This window comes from Leptosomus discolor, chromosome 4, assembly GCF_034619465.1.
Source record: "Leptosomus discolor isolate bLepDis1 chromosome 4, bLepDis1.hap2, whole genome shotgun sequence".
Taxonomy (NCBI): Eukaryota; Metazoa; Chordata; class Aves; order Leptosomiformes; family Leptosomidae; genus Leptosomus; species Leptosomus discolor.
In genome coordinates this window covers 55156356-55173944 of record NC_141394.1, presented here as the reverse complement: position 1 = coordinate 55173944, position 17589 = coordinate 55156356, and the positions used below count along the sequence as shown (strand labels likewise).

General features: G+C 35.8%; 1 protein-coding gene across 1 annotated transcript in view; it reads right to left on the bottom strand.

Annotated features, from left to right (window-relative positions):
- Window positions 1-1648: 1648 nt before the first annotated feature.
- GABRA2 (gamma-aminobutyric acid type A receptor subunit alpha2) overlaps window positions 1649-17589 on the bottom strand; it is a 56021-nt gene continuing 40080 nt past the window's right edge. The window contains exons 6-9 of the mRNA XM_086464614.1: window positions 15048-15191; window positions 14081-14233; window positions 5890-6092; window positions 1649-1957 (exon numbers count right to left, since the gene is read on the bottom strand). Coding sequence (XP_086320740.1) covers window positions 1649-1957; window positions 5890-6092; window positions 14081-14233; window positions 15048-15191 — 809 coding nt within the window. The remainder of the gene's footprint in view (window positions 1958-5889; window positions 6093-14080; window positions 14234-15047; window positions 15192-17589) is intronic.

Below are 17589 nucleotides of genomic sequence, written 5' to 3'. Positions count from 1 at the left end.
GTGACCTTGGCATCTATACTGTCACACAAAGTACAAAACAGAATCACATTAAAAGCAAAGAAAAGCAAGAAAATAAAACAGCAAATGAAAGCAGTGTTTCTATGTTGTTTTAGCACATTTCCATGTCTTAAGATACTCTTTTATTTGATTTTAGAAATATTTGTACAACTTTGTTAAACTCTGAACATATCTATTTTATGCACTATACTCAAGTACTGTACAAAACTGCAATAAATGACACTATACGACTACATATGTCTCTACTAGAAGACATCATCATAAAGGTGTATCTTTTTTTAAAGGTCAACTAATAACTGCTAATGTATGTGTGAATCAAAATATTTTTGATTGGCCAAGTATACTAAAATCTAAATACAGTACACAGTTATTACTTATGTCATGATTTACCAGGCCTTTAGGGACATAAAGAATCTTTGCAAAGGCTCAGATGAAAAACAATTTTACTGACCAGTATTAAATGTTCATATAAAATTGCAAATGGCAGCTCCAATTTTGTTGTATTTGTGTATATGAAATACAGTTGGTACCTACTGATGATGTATGACCTTTTATTAAAAAAATAACATTCAAATCTTAGCAAAACCATTTCTAGTATACAAAGTTGTTGTAAAGTTATGTCAGCGAAATGTAAAGTTGCAATTTACAAAAGCAGCAGTAAATTTTATTATATGGACAATTTCCTGAACTTAAATCATGGTTCTTGTTTCCCTGGAAAACAATGCTTTCTGGGACAAACACAGATAAATATTTTAATGGAAGATTTTAGGGTAACATTTAAGCAAGGAAAAAAAGTGCATTATATTACCGATATACTTAACCCTGAAAAATTTCCGAGTGCTTTTCTGAACCTGACAATAATCCAATTAAGAACAAAAGCAAAACACAAAAAAATATCCAACTTTGCTAAACCAGACAACCTGGCTGGGCAACATGAAATAAGTAAAATAGTGAAAAGAATAAGAGTTTCACTAGTGGAAGTTGGTTGATATTGGAAATTTGATTAACACTTGCTTTTCCTTGAAATCAATTAGAAGAGTTTATTAACAACTTCAAACAGGACAGAAGTAAGAAACTTGAGGCTTTTGCCATATAGTAGCCTTTACTACCTTTTCAGCCTAACTAGTATCCAGGATGTTTGTGAACAGTAGAACTGTATGACCTCCGTACTCTGTTATGTACATGGGTACCGCTATTGTATGAAACAATTACACTTTTTTAAAAAAATCACTTTTTTAAATGACAGTTTCTTTCATTAAAGTAGAATTAGTTACTTTATAGAAAAATATTTTAACTTTAAATTAAAAAAATACTGTTCCTAAATAATTATGTAGGATCATATCTTCATTTCATTGTACGGAGAGAATATAATTCTGTATATTTGAATCCTAGTTTAACAGAACTCCCCTGGGTATAACTTTTAAAGAGCTGTCTGTATTTGCCATGGGTGCTATCTGTTTACAGACCCATGAATTAACACTGTGTCCCTCCTTTGGAGATACACAGATAAGACATCTATATACACTCTGTACATAATGGTTCACAGATTAGCAGTTATTAGTCGTACTGTACATAGCAAACAACCTATCTGATTAGAATGATGCTTTAAGTCCTCAGTGCAATTCAGCTTTTAGGTTGATGGCGCAAAGCCAAGTAAGACAGGCTCCCTGTTTAAATACGTAGCCCAATACACTAAATTAAAAGTACCAAACAAGACTGGAAACACTATTCTAGACATTCTGTCAATTTTACTAACGCTGTTGAATGTCTTCTTTGCTTCCTGTGGCTTTGCTTCCGGTTTTGCCTTGTTGGGTTCTGCAGTTGTAGCACTCTTGGAGATAGTTGGTAGCACTGAGTCCTTGGTAATATTTGGAGCATAGTTGGCAACAGCCACTGCATAGGCATTGTTTTTCTTAATGACAGATGCTTTTTCTTTTTTCTATTGGAAGACAGCATGAAGTTAAATATTTAAAGGTATTTGCCAGAATAGACTTAATAAAACATAATTTCAAATGTAAAAGAAACCGATGAGAATGTGTGAGTATGTTAAAATAAATACCAGGAATATCATACTGATAAATTCAAATATAAAGAAAGACACTTCTAGTCTATCCAAAGAGAAGGTACAGTTAACATAAGAATGCTCTAAAAACATGGGACTCTTGCACCATCAAATGCCCTACTGAAGTTACATGAGGAAGGGTCTGTTACTGGGATTGTAAGGATAACTGGAAAAGAGTTGGTCTTCCTCTAGCTGTTCTGACTCCTTATAACAGAATTGCAAGATCTTTAAAATGTTCTCTGTTGAAGAGAACTAGAAGGACTGAATGAGTGGACTGGGAAACAAAGATTACCTGGCATTGTAATAAAATGAAATTTAGGCCACCTTTCCCACATAAATCTAGCATCGCTATTATTTGAACATCTCATAACATACTACCAATAAATAAAGGAATTTCAGTAATCGTCTACATTTTTAAGATATTCTGGAGAAATATGTGTGTGTTTACATGTATATATACACAGACACACACAGAGAGGTCAGAAAGAGATTGCAATTAAGAGAAAGGAGGACTCCAGCCTGGTAGTCGCAGAAGTGAGATGAGAATTAGCCCAAGAACTGTTTCTGGTTTTCAGAAATTATGGTTTAAAAAATGCATAATAGTGATGAAAATGGGGATTAGAACTTGAAAAAATAACAGAAGGTAAGAAAAGTGGGATGGAATGACAAGAATTTAATGAAGTTCAGCAAAGGGAAATTGAAGAGTCCTCCACGTAGGGAGGAATAACCCCATGCACCAATACAGGTTGGGGCTAATGGGCTGGAAAGCAGGGGGGCCTGGTGGAAACCAAGTTGAACACAAGCCAGCAATGTGCCCTCACAGCAACGAAGGCCAACAGCCTCCTGGGCTGCATTATAAAGGACGTTGACAGCAAGCCAAGGGAGGTGATCGTTCCCCTTGACTCAGCCCTGGTGAGACACATCCAGAGTGCTGGATCCAGTTCTGGGGCTTCCCAGATCAATAGAGACATGGACATAATGGAGTGAGTCCAGCGAAGGACCACAAGGGTGATTTAAGGTCTGAAGCATGTGAAGTATGAAAGGCTGAGAGAGCTGGAACTGTTCAGCCTGGAGAAAAGAAGGCTCAGGAGGGAATGTTATCAATGTATATAAATATCTAGTGGAAGACAGTAAAGAAGACCAGTGGTCTCTAGTGGAAGGACAAGAGGCAATGGGCACAAACTGACATACAGAATATTCCACTTATACAAAAAAACCTATTTTACTGTGAGCATGATTAAGCGCTGGAACAGGTTGCCCAGAGCGGTTGTGGAGTCTCCGTCCTTGGATATGTTAAAAAGCTGTCTGGACATGACCCCACGGACCGACCCTGCTTGGAGTAGGGAAGTTAAATTTGAAAATCTCCAGAGGTCCCTTCCAACCTCAGCAATTCTGTGTTTTTATGGGACTGCGTATGCTTTCAAATAGCAGTCCAATGGAGAAGCTATGTCTATAGATAGACACAGGGATGTGTAGGTAATGAGTACAGGCTTGAGTTTTTATATATATATATAGATACACAGATTAGCTCTGCAATAAGACTGTAATGCTATAAATCGATTCACTGTTTTGTAAGGAACTTCTAATAACCTACAGGAAACAATGGAAGGATTTCAGTTTCTCAGGAAGCAAGGCTCTCCATATATCATTTAGAAGCAGGCAAACAAATATTAGATTCAGTCCATCTCTTCCACAAAATACAGAATTAAACAGATGAAGAAATAGTTAATTTCTGTCTCATATAAGAAATCATCAACTGCTGTATTGGTTTGGTTTGATTTTTAATCTAATGGAAGTGGCACAAGTGGCCTCCACTGGGAGGCATCTACCCAATTTCCTGGTTTTTTTTTTTAATTAGCTCAAATTCGATATTTATCAGGGTGACCTAAAAATCTTGATAAGATCTTCATGGTTAGATGTTGTGCCCCAAATACCTTGTCTCAGAAGGTGATGTCACATAAAAACAAAATCTGGGATTGGGTGGGAATTCAGCATTGTTTCTTATTGACTGGAGTATGAAAAGGGCTGATCAAATATGTAGTTTGTCCCTGCACCTGCTTTCCTGTGAGATAAATTGCATGTTGACAGCACTTAGATGGGAATTCCGTATAACATGAACACAGATGACTGTCACTGAGGAAACATATTTCACTTTATTTGGTGAGGAGTAAGCCTGGCTTTAGATGCACAGATGCATTTGTCATAAACAAGAGCAAATTACCAAATCAAATTACAAGAGGAACACTCTAATTGATCTATAATTCCTTCCTTTCAGGCACACTTAGTAAGTTTATAAAAGGTATCTGTAATACCATTAAATGAGACCTGCAAAATAAAGATGAACCCTATTTTTTGTATGAGAAACTATGAAAATGTTAAAAGTTTAGCTTTTTGTTAAGTCAGTTTGAAGAAAATAGAGAACTAGACATGTGAACAATATATAAATCTTAATGGAATGGCTAATTTTGTCATTCCGAGGAAGGAAAACTACCTAGCTGTTAAACAGCTGCCACTCATAAGATCATGAGACAACACTAAAGGAACAGCCAAAGGGTGATCAGAGAGTTTGTAAGGGCTCCCTACATTATTACAATGCCAGGGCAATGCGACAGTCTGAAAAGCTTCACTCGTGACATGCTGATAAACTTGTAGTGATTTGGTATCTACTTCTAGAATGAGGATACAGATCCTGAAGCTATGGATAGTTCATGCCCTTCCAGAAGCCATAGGGAATTATAAACTATGTACTCATTTCCTCTAATTCCCCTTTACCATTAACTGGACATTTTGCTCCTTTATGCACTGTGCTTTATGCATTCAAAGTGCTGAGAAATCATCAGTTAACTAAACTTTGCTTCATGTCTACTACTATCATCTATGAAGCAAATCATATCCTATCCTGTTTTAAGGACAACCACAGAAATTAGAGTATTCTTTGCCAGAAGAAATCCTTTTCCATTGGTAGAATCAGGGAGCAGGACAGGACAAAATTATGTAATACAGTAAGCTGGTCAAAACAATGTCAGCTTTAACATTTGTTCTGTGTTACTAAAATTATAAACTGTAAAGCTTGACACAAATTTGGGCATATCACCAGTTCATTTCGTTCACGAAATAAGAAATTCTATCAGGTTAAAATTTCTTCATGCTATCACATCTACACTACAATCGATACCAGAAAATTAAGGCACGACTCTGTTTCCGTGCACTCAGAACATCAAGACATTATAGGTGAAGAAGTATTCAGAATTTTGTACAACAGCTATTTAAATTAGTTTAAAAGTTAATGTCTAAGTATCATTAGGGATAAGTTTCAGAATACTGAAAATGTTCAAACCCTCTAGATTTTGTTATTAACAGCTTTTGCCTATATGGGCATTCAGGTTTTTTCTGATCCTTAGTTACCAATAAAATTAATATACATTATACCTTTCTGTAATCTTTTTCTCATTTCCAACTCAACTGGATTAAGTAAAAAAAAAAAACAACCCACCAACCAATATAATCTGGATTAAATTTTCTGAATAACGAGATACACAGTTTTAAATGAGTAGTTAACAAACAAGTCAGACAGTTTCCAACATAAAAAAACCAATGTGCTTGATAACTAAATCTGGATTATTGAGACCAAGTGAGATTAGCAACATCAGGGCAGATATATTTTTTGTTCAGGACAGAAAATACATCTACATTCTTTTGATTTAAAGCATCATGTTTGGGATTTTTAAACAGGAAATGTAATCAAAACAATATATTACAGCTGTTTTAGTGCAATTTACTGGAAATAGGGCTATTTCCTTAGGACTTACCTTATCATTCACTACACTTTTTCCATCCCAGGCCCATCCTCGTTTTGTGAAATAATTTACAGTAGCAAATTCAATTAATGCAGAGAATACAAACGCATAACAAACAGCAATAAACCAATCCATAGCTGTTGCATATGCGACTTTGGGGAGTGAATTTCGAGCACTGATGCTCAATGTTGTCATTGTCAACACAGTTGTTACTCCTGCAAGTGGACAAAAAAACAGAACATCAACAATTTTACTTGGATTTTGAATGTTAACAAAAATACAACCCAAAAATTATTATGGTATGTTTGTGAAACACAATGGAAAATTTGCTTATCTAAGTTGTTGACAAACTGCCAGAAGCATATTAAAGGTTGCATCTGGAGTTTCCTTTGAAGTACTTTATTTTAATTTTGTTGCCAAAAGTTCCCTTTTTTAATCAGCTGAAGGTTTTATTTACAGGAGATAGACAGTATTTTATTTTGGTTTTTAGATATCAGGACAGGTAGGGACAAAATTAACAATTCCTTAATGGAGTCATAATGTTTTGCAGCATTACAGTAATAATGATTAATATGTTAATGTTTGGTGTCTGGTTTCACTGCAGTGGCTGCAGGTCTGGCACCCGTCTTTACTGACTGTACTAGACAAATTGACCTTCATTATTATAGATTTTTTTTTTTTTTTTTTTTGCCAGTAGCTGTCTCACTAACCATCCAGTGACACAGTTGAAGACATAAACAGGTTTTCATTCAGGTCACATGGATTTTTTTCTAGAACAGCATATTGATTTGAAATGTCAGATTATTATAACTGTGTATTTACTGTGTCAGAAAACAAGACTTGATAATCCAGGAAGATTGTTCTTTCACTGTGGCAGTTATTAAAAGCACTTTACAGTACTTTGTATATAACGAAGACCCAGTAGGAAGCCAGGAATTATACTCAAAAAAAATCAGAAAAAACATACATGGGAGGAAAGGAAGAGAACATTATACTGGATCAGTTTTAGCATGCCAAAACCCACAGCCACAAGTACAGTTTCCATTCCTTAAGTAAATCAGTTTTCCCACCTCAGGCTGAATCACACTTAGACAAACTAAACGATTCCTTTCGTGGCACGCCATTAAATACGTCTCCAGAATGAAAAGCAACGCAAAGTGATATACTTAGCACAGATCGGCAAACCTACACTCCATCATGACAGGCAAAGGAGATGTCGTGGCAGAAATATTAGTAACAGAATGTCACAGCTTCAACAACTACACACTCATAAAATTGTTGTAAAAGGATGCCCAAGAGAAGCAAAGCCACTTTCCCTAAGCCAGATCCTCCACTGTCAGTAATCTGTCACCTGGGTTCTGGTGAAATTTTCCTTCTGCTACAAGAGAAGCATTTTTAACCATTGTGTGAGAGGGAAGAGAGGCAGCAATTACACCTACTCAGACCTCTTCAGGCTTTGCAAGTTCCATCCCTCCTCTAAAGAATCTCCATCTCTGAGGGTGCTACAAAGGATGACAGAGCAAAGCTAAGTGGACTCAGTCTCAATGCCACTCCCTTGATGCGCTTCTAAAGGCCTGTGCAGAAGGGAAAACAAGGCACAGAAACATCCTGCTGAGTCACCCAGTATCCAGATACCTTAGCAAACACAATTCTCTAATTGCTGTTTTTCAGCCTCCATAACTTAAAGAAGTGGGTTTGGTCTGGAACCAGCCGTGACACTGTTGAGATCTACTAGCCTACACAATGAAAAGGAAGCAGCTATCATAATATATTGTATGAAAATGTGTAGACAGTATATTTTGTAAAGAACTTATTCTCTCCTAACACTTACACAACATATGGCTTAATTATTTTTCAGCACCTCAGGGAAAAGGCAGTCTATCTTATACTTAAAATTAACATATGCATATTTTAATACTGGTCCTGAGCTGCAGATAAATAATTTTAATTATACAGAAGTATCAGTAAAGTGATTGTTTCTCAGAGATGAGGTGACCTTATCCACATGTAAATATGTACAGTTGTTAAGGTACTGTTGTTCTGTTTAAGTCCTACCTTTTAGAATAAACTAATCTTCTGGAAGCCCCATTGGCTTCTTCAGAAATCTAATTTAAGATTAACTGCTGACCTTTTCTCATCTCAATTAAAATGTCATTAATTTACATCTTGTATCTTGCTACCAGTTGACAATTTCGCCAAAAAGTTCAGCAAGCCACACCACTTTGTGACCTAAATGCTAATCAAAGAGCACATTGTCAGACAATTGCCAACACACTTTCATTTACTCCTTCACTCTATAAATTCAGTGATGTTCAACTACCACAGTCATTTAATTTGAGTTGAGTGGGAAAAAATTGGACAGAAAATTTAATCTGTGATACCTGTCAGTTTAAGAATCTCTAGTATTCTTATACTTGCTATTCTTCTTCAGTCAAGAGACATGATTTTGTACATTATAGTTAATTTGAAAAATTAGTATTATCAAGTATTCTTTATGAAAAAGGACTAAACGGAAATAACCTGCCTCCTTGTCACTGCTAAACACATGAGGACTGAAAAACTATTAGTGTGGAGGAATATGGTCAACTTGTGAAAGACCCCACACTCATTCCATAAAGATTGGAGGAAAACAATCTTCTCCCCTAAATCATATACTACTCTGAACAGCCTAAATAATTTAACAGATTATGTTATTACGATGTATAAAGACCACAGTTTATAAACAGGTCAAGAACTATCTTCTACAGCCCAGCACCCAGCAAATATGCCACTGAATGGGTGCCAGAAGGACATGGACAGGTATCAACTTGTAAGAGACCATGAGCAGTCATCAGTTTGTCTTTTTAAAAAGGATCCAAAAAATAAACCATTGACATTTCCATTCTCCGAAGAGGACCAAGCATTTTATACTTGATAGTAAATATACCCCAACATCTATATAACTTTTGTTCTCAGCAGTGCATGCTATAAAAGCTAAATATCTTCTGTCACTACAGGTTTATCCATTCAGGACAAGCAAGCCTGGAACTATTTGATTGTCTAGGATTTTTTTTTACAGTGCCACTTTTGAAACAGCATCTGCTCACTGGAGAGAGGATATCCATCTCCAGGGTTGTAAATTCAACACTTTTCACTGGAACTAAACTTCTATATGTGGAAAATGCCATATCTTGAATTCCAGGACAGATGGATACCATTCAAGATGTGTTTAAAGTTAGCCAGCCAACTTTCGGCAAACAATTTCTGTCTCCCTGGTACAGGGCACTGCCATGCAATAGCAGAAGACATAAACTGAAAAACTAGAAATGCCTAACTGAAAACATATAGTGGAAATTGGAGGCACTAGCACATAATATTTATTAAAGTTAATAATAAAGTTAAAATCTGTCATAATAACCAGCTTATGCCCACATTTGTGTGCAAAAGTCAGGCTACTCCTTGACAGGGACAAGTTCTTTTGGACCCTAATTTCACCTCTTGTGTATCAACTGATTTTTCTGATTTGAACAGATTTTAGTCAACTAAATTATGTCCTAGTCTTCTCATGTTAGAATGTGGACATCTCCTTTCAAAATGAAAGTAAAAGGCCTAAGTAACAAGTTTCCAAAGTACATTTCTGTAACAAAATAGGTACTTCAGCTTTGCAAATAATTTGTACAAAATGCTTGAAATGTGTTCCATTTCTTATAATGTCATGCTACTCCTCCCATAATTTTATCTTTTAATCACAGCACTTTGCAAAGAGACGCATAATGGTTGAAGAACATATCACAAAAGGATTGATAAATTACTTTTTTTATATTAGGAAGCTAATTCCATTGCTCTATTATTTTACGCTCTTTTTTCTTAACAGTAATTGCAGATGTTGTTAGGTAATTAGATCATTCAACCTGGGCCAAAACCATAGATAAACAGATTCATAAATACAAATAACATAGCAGAAAGAAAAGACTGTTGTCCCTTTTACAGAGATACAGATTACTACTTCATTTTATCACTCCAAGAGTAAATGGTTGGAGGTCTAAACAAAAGCTTAAAAATTCTGGAGATAATGTAATTTTAAAGTATTATACCATAACATTTGGCTACACATCATACTGTTTCTTTTTTACTTATGCAATGCATATGTATTACTTGAGAATACCATACAAAAGGAGTGTAAATTCATTCTGCTTAGGCACCAGGAGGTAAGTCTGAACAACCATTGAGAGAAAGATTGTAGAAAAAAGCTCAAGTGCTCTGTCTACTCTTTTTACTAAAAGAACAACACAAAAGGCCAGAAGCCTTTTTAAATAGCATGGGAGGCCAAGGACAATAACATCATCTATTTCCAGAAAAGTTGCATTCAGTCAGTCAGTTAAGCTACACGTACATATTGTGAAGTCGGTGCTCATGAAGTGAAGACTGTACCAATACCGAGGAATGAAACCGAGTTCTCCGTTGATCGACAGCCAAGCTAATTCCCAAAGATGAACAGCAAGTGCCATTTACCCCAGCTCCAGTAAAAGTTGCATGTCATTATGCCACTATTGGAACATGAGCTAGTGTCTTGGCACACCACTGAGCTGAGAAGACATATTAGTTTGTTTGCAGCCAGCCCAGTCTCTAACTAAGGGTTACAGTTTTCCAGGTATACTTGCCCACTGCTTACCACTAGTGTTATCTCTAAAGTTAGCAGAAATTCCAAATTAAGAAATTATAGGTTGAAATTTGTGAGTGGTTGGACATCTCTAAAGGAACAAAAGGTAATCTGCAGCATATGAAATGAGAAGTAAAGACAGACAGTTAACGTTTTTTTCAACAAAATGGGAAAAGGTACTTTGTATATACGGAATTGTTCAAAAGGAAGCATCTACGTTATTCAACTCCCATGTAAAAATAACCAGAGAACAGATTTGAACTTTTCTTAGGTTCCCCTTTTTGTAGCTGCACACTTAAAAAAGTCTATCTATTTCAGGTCTAAATGGCTTTTTGCTTCAATATGTACATTAATTAATATAAGTTCAGAAAAGATAAACTAAGAACAAGCAGAACACAGGGGCGTAAGAATAAAATGATCACAGAGAACAGAGTCCTGACAAAAGAACATAGATATAAGAATTCAACATTCTGTATCTTGGACAATGTACTAAAAAATAACTACTAATTTTTGTTCTTGCCTGCTTTGGGTATCAAAGAATATATATCTAACTACATTCACTTTAACATTCTCACTCCTACTCTGTGTGAGTTAAAACATGTTGATAACTGTAGCACTAAAAATCTAATTTCTGATTGTTGTCACCTGCATTTCTAATGCTGCTATTCAAAAATATGTGATGGTTCTAAATGTTATGACCCATTAAAAATGAAGCAAGAATTCAATAAGCTGCACAAGATGAGTTTTGCTAATATTGTTTACACTAAATGTGGAACAATAAACACATTACTAAATGAAACAGATTGTAATCTTTCAGTAAATGAAGGCATTATGAATCAGGCTTATTCCCTTTCATTAAAAATGCAATAAAATGCTTTTCAAATTTATCTGCTAGAGAAAAACATTCAAGACTTATTTAATTAATGATGATAAAACTTTCTTCTTCCAATAATTTAAAGCAAAGTTGAAACAATATAACATTAGGCCATAATTCATTTGGGGTTGCTTAGGTCAATAATATTAAATAGATGCCATAAAGGAAAAGGATTAAAGAGCTCAACTATAAAAGAAGCCTCATTATACCAAGCCCTTCATGTTAACCTAGAACTTGAAACTATGTTGTAAGAGGATAGAAAGAGGAAAGAAAAGTAACTTCTTTCAAACATGAAATAATAAATGCTAAGTGGTGCTTTGAATAACTAGGAGTTATGTTTCTTTGAAAGGAAGAGTACTTCAGTAGTTAGTTTTTTCTAGGACTTGGCAGCTCTCAAGAAGGTATTTGAAATAAATTTCTCATTGATTCTGAAAAACATTTTATTAAAACTAGTACTTTCTACTTATTCATATTTTAATATTGATATATTTATTATACAATGCAAAAAGGGGTATCTAGCAAGTGAGTACTCCATATAAAAACTAAAAATTAAGTATGATCAATAAAAGTGCAAAGTAAAATCTCCTGCAGTTTTTATATTCCCTGCTGGAAGTAGCTTGTTTTATTAACTTATCTGTAGTATGGGCTTCATGTGACACTTCACAGAGCCTCCCTGAAAGTACCACCCAAACGAGACCTTTAGTGTACCTGCCCAGCTCTCACTGTCAAGGTTAATTCAGTGTGAGCCTGAAAACAGTAAGAAGCAATATATGAACTTTGTATGAAACTGTGGCTAACCACATTTTTGTAACACATTTAGGCAGGAGACCAGAGGGTATCACAAACCCCAGTGACAACTGCTGCCAGTAAGTAGCAAGAAAGACTGGGAGATTCACCTGGGGCTACGTGATTAGAGAGGCCATTGGCAGCTTATCTCATCTAGAGTGTAAAAAAATGTTAAGAAATAGCTCCTCAGGGGACACCCAACACAATGCAGAAGGCTAAGCCTGAGGTGCAAATGCTAGACTGCTCCATCAGGCAGAGCCTGTACATGTTCCCCTGGGTTCAGGGTGCCAGCCTAAGATGGCCTGGAGGGGACGGAGTGCTGACTGGTGCTTGAGGTGCATGTCTGTATGGCAGAACTAAAATATTAGCAAAGAAATTGTTATGTCCTCAGCATACCCATTGTGGTTAGTAAACAGATTTTAGATTTTTATGTCTTTTTTAGATTTTTATGGTTTTTATTTTTGTGTGGTTCTGCTCTTGCAGCCCTCCTACCCAGTTCCCTCAAGACATCCTGAAACAGGACACTGTTCATTATCCATATTATGCTAAACCCCAGGAGAGTAAAGCAGCAGGCTGCCATGCAGATATTACAGATTTAAAAAATAATAATGTTAAACAAAAAATAAATGAAGAACAAGAGAAGAGGTATGCAGGAAGGGACACAACATCCCAGGAAAACTATCCTACTACCTTGTAACTGACATAGTGCCTTGTTACCAGCAACCCAGTAACAGAAAGCACCTTTTAGGAAGAGAAGTGAGACTTTTCTTTGGCCAAACCAGTTACACTGTCCTAAATGTATAGGAGGAGGTACAGAAAAGGGCAAAGACAGAGGTATAGAAGGATTTGACAGCGTATTTGCAAGGCTGGAAAACAGGAATGTGCATTTTGATAAACAGAAATGGTCACAGAAGGTTTTGAAGAAAGAAAAAAAGTCTGCCTCATAACTGCCTGAGAAAATGTGGTAGAATTCTGGTCCCACTAAAACCACTGACCCATTTCACCTGACTTCAATAAGGCTCATATTCAAACCTGCAAATTTTCCACAATGCTTTGTGTGGCATTTTCTCTACCAGGAGAGACAGTAAGTGCTTTATTGTGCATCATACTTAATATGCATTTGAGTTTGGCCTATTTATTGAAGAGTGCACAGTGTTTACTGATGACTAATCATACAATTTTATGCAGCATTTCTGGTGGCTGATTCCACACAGACATTGCTTTTTTTTTGTCGTGCTAGTCTCTTTTTCTTTAAAAGCAAACAAATTAAAAGAACTTTAAGTTATGCAAATAAGAAAGACATTTGTTATTTTGCTTTTATAAAGATTAAAACCTTCTTATAAGAGAAACACCATTATTTTGCATTTCTGAAGCTGTTTGCTGCCGTATAGTACACCCCAATTTGAATTAGTGAGAAAGTTTTGTCCAGACCCCCTGAATAGGTTTTTTTTTAAAAAGAACTGCAGCTTGCAAAGTTTAACACATTCAAGTAATTCAACAAATTCAAATTTAATTTGCTTAATTTACAAATATATTTAGAAATGTGCTTATCTACCAAGTACCAAAATATTTGGATAATATCAAGGTAAGATGTTTCAGAAAATAATCTAAATTTACTTTTAAAAAAGAAACACTATTATCTTTTTCCATTCTGTTAAAACTTCTTCCTCTTAAAAGAGTCAAGGATATATGGACAGGTCTCTTGTATGTACTAATTTCCAAAAACTTTGAGATTGTCAGGAGACCAGTAAGATGTAGTTGAAAGCTGTTTGGACTAGAAATAGTATCACATTCTACAAACACACCAACTTCGATGAAAAAGGCCTTTACCAAGAAGACTTCAGAAATACCTCCTAACAGCCTCAGCTGTTGCAAACAAAGCGAATGCTACTCAGTATACTCACCAAAGACTGTCCTGGCAGGTACAGATTCCCTGTTCAGCCAGAATGACACTTGAGAGAGAATGACAGTCATGATGCAGGGGAGGTAAGTCTGAATGACAAAATAACCAATTTTTCTCTTCAAGTGAAAATGAGCCGTCATTACTGTATATTCGCCTAGATTCCACAAACAAACAAAATACAATGAAACAAAAGGTTATCATGTTAAGAAAGTCTATTTCTTTGGTAAAAGAAAGTTTAGTACGTTTATGTGAACCAAATGTGCTAGGGTTAAATTGCACAGAATGTATTTTGTAGCAGAAAGCATCCTGCAGAATATAACAGCTACACCTTATTCCCACTGAGCTCCAAGAAAGATCAGTGTTCAGGAATTTACAGAACTTTTGTATGCCCTGACAAGAATTTCAGTCCTGCAGGCTTCTGTGCATAAGCAACTCTCTGTGTTCACACAAAAGCACCCTCAAAACTTAATCTACAGTCAGAAGACAATCATGGGGTTCATCACAGCCTGACACATGTAGGAGCACAGCCTGACACATGTAGGAACACAGTCTAGAGTCGGGTAGAATAATCCAGTGTTTAATGCCAAAAAACATGATGGAAGGAAAAAATGGTTGAAACCTGCATGCTTCACCATTTAGCAGACAAAAAGCATCATCTACCAAATGAAATTAAATTATTATCCCAGTCCTGGGTTACAAACATTAGGATTCAAGACTGAGCTCCAGATAGCATTAAAAAACAGCCACTGGGGACAAGTTTATCTCTGCTATCATCAGTTATTTATTTATTAACTTGAAAGAACCAGTAAAGTGCTGCTATGTGTTACTTGTACTGTACATTAATAGACTATACCTAATATCTCACATTTTGCAACAGTTTTTTTCAGTAGCCTTCTACTACCTCCAGCAATGCTTGTGGCCTTCATAGCCAAGTGAGTGCCTTTTTCTTCAAAACATCTTTTACTAACCTGTACTTGATTTAACTGTCTCTTTTCCAATTGTTTGGCCTAAAAGATCATATTGATTCAATCTTGAGCCATCTGGTGCCACCTGCACTGAATCTGAAGCATTATAAGTCCAAATGTATGTCACTTCTGAGGTTGTGTATGCATCTGTGGGAAATAAGATAAAATATTCTGTCAGTAACTGAAATTAAACACCTTCCATCAAAACTCATAGAATTAGAAGAGCTACTTATTTAAAAAAAAAAAAACCCACAACAAAACCTTATAATGGTATCATAAAAAAAATATGTTTGGCCATTTAAAATAGCTTTAACGTAGGGTAAATGCCTATTGCAGCATGGAAACAGGGCACTCATTTGTGATCTTATTAACCACAATTTATTGCAGTTAAATTACAAAAAACATCTAATCTACTCTGTTAAAAAACTTGTCAGAGATTAGTTATTATATATATCCAAAAATTTGTAGTAAGCCAAATGAAAAGAACAACAATTTGCAAGGTTTAGGACACATGGCATTTTTGAAATGTCATTATACTTTTCTGACTTTCTGTTGTCCCCACTCTCCACTTTGGGAGCGTATCACATGCATTTTATTATTAGTTGAAAATCACACCTAAGCATAGGAAGCCAGGTTCAATGACAAAGCCCTTAACAAACTTGTAGTGCCTCTCAGCCTTGCCCTGCACACCCTCTTAAATATCACTCCTTGGTATCTTTTTGTGAGACATGCTGACATTAAGCAGGCTGCTCTCAGTGCATTCATGGTCAAACATACATTTAGCCTAGGGTCTGTCAAAGTAAACTAGAACGAAAGCAAATCAACACTGTATTTTAAATAGCATTAATGCCTCTCCAGTAAGTAAGAAAGAAAAAAATTGAGTATGTCCTGCAAGTTTTTCCAGTCTAATACCCTACTAACAAATGAAGTACGAAAGGAAAAAGGGTAAAACACTGATGGAAGAAACTGTGTGTTCATTTCGATTGACAGGGACAAGTACAATTAAGTCTTATACCATAACTGTAGTGAAGTAAAAAGAAAAGCAACATTTCTGTTAGGCTACAAACTTTTTCACTTGAGAAATCTCTGGAGGCCCAGAAAGAAGCTTCTTCATGCAACTAGCCATAAATTGCATGACTAACAAAATCTAGCAGGTGGGTAGCTTGTAGAGATTTTTAACACTTCCCTTCTATCTTTCCAGCTTCCCATAAGAAGATCTCTGCTTTAATGAAAACTAGCAGTATTGCCAATTGCTGATTTGTGCCCATCCTCCCCAGTGTTGGCTAGGCTTTTTCAAAAGAAAAGAAAGGCAATCTTTTAAGCTGCAGCTTCTCCAATACATTCAGTCTGGCTTTTCTCTTATGTATTAAAAAACTCCTGAGACATTCGTACAGGCCAATGATCCTTCTAGCAATATAAGATTAGCAGCATATGAAGAGCTGAGGCAAATATATACCACTGGCAAACTTGCTTCTGCTAAACCAAAATCCTCAGAATTCTTGCTTATTTTCACCACTATTCATCATTCAAATTCTATCCCAGAATAAAAGCTGAAACATGTACAGTAGTCCTGAAATTATTTTTAGATAAAGAAATAAAATGACTGTGAAGCCATTCAAAATGAACAGAAATAAGAGTCCCCTGGATGTGCCAACAGGCTGGAGTGCAGGTGACTATGAGGGAAATGAAAGGCAGGATTTCTAAAATCACATTGCTCACACTTTGAATTCTCCTGTTTACTAGGAAACCAGAAACCACAGGCAGAGAATCAAGAACAAACTAGCAAGAAAAAAAAAACCAATCAAACAAATGAGAAAGAAAGACAGAAAGACAGACAGACAGGAAAAGGAAAAGGAAAAGGAAAATGGGAAGGGAAAAGGGAAAAGGGAAAAGGGAAAAGGGAAAAGGGAAAAGGGAAAGGGAAAGGGAAATGGGAAGGGAAAAGGGAAAAGGGAAAAGGGAAAAGGGAAAAGGGAAAAGGGAAAGGGAAAGGGAAAGGGAAAGGGAAAGGGAAAGGGAAAGGGAAAGGCAAAGGCAAAGGCAAAGGCAAAGGCAAAGGCAAAGGGAAAGGGAAAGGGAAAGGGAAAGGGAAAGGGAAAGGGAAAGGGAAAGGGAAAGGGAAAGGGAAAGGGAAAGGGAAAGGGAAAGGGAAAGGGAAAGGGAAAGGGAAAGGGAAAGGGAAAGGGAAAGGGAAAAGAAAAGAAAAGAAAAGAAAAGAAAAGAAAAGAAAAGAAAAGAAAAGAAAAGAAAAGAAAAGAAAAGAAAAGAAAAGAAAAGAAAAGAAAAGAAAAGAAAAGAAAAGAAAAGAAAAGAAAAGAAAAGAAAAGAAAAGAAAAGAAAAGAAAAGAAAAGAAAGGAAAGGAAAGGAAAGGAAAGGAAAGGAAAGGAAAGGAAAGGAAAGGAAAGGAAAGGAAAAGAAAAGAAAAGAAAAGAAAAGAAAAGAAAAGAAAAGAAAAGAAAAGAAAAGAAAAGAAAAGAAAAGAAAAGAAAAGAAAAGAAAAGAAAAGAAAAGAAAAGAAAAGAAAAGAAAAGAAAAGAAAAGAAA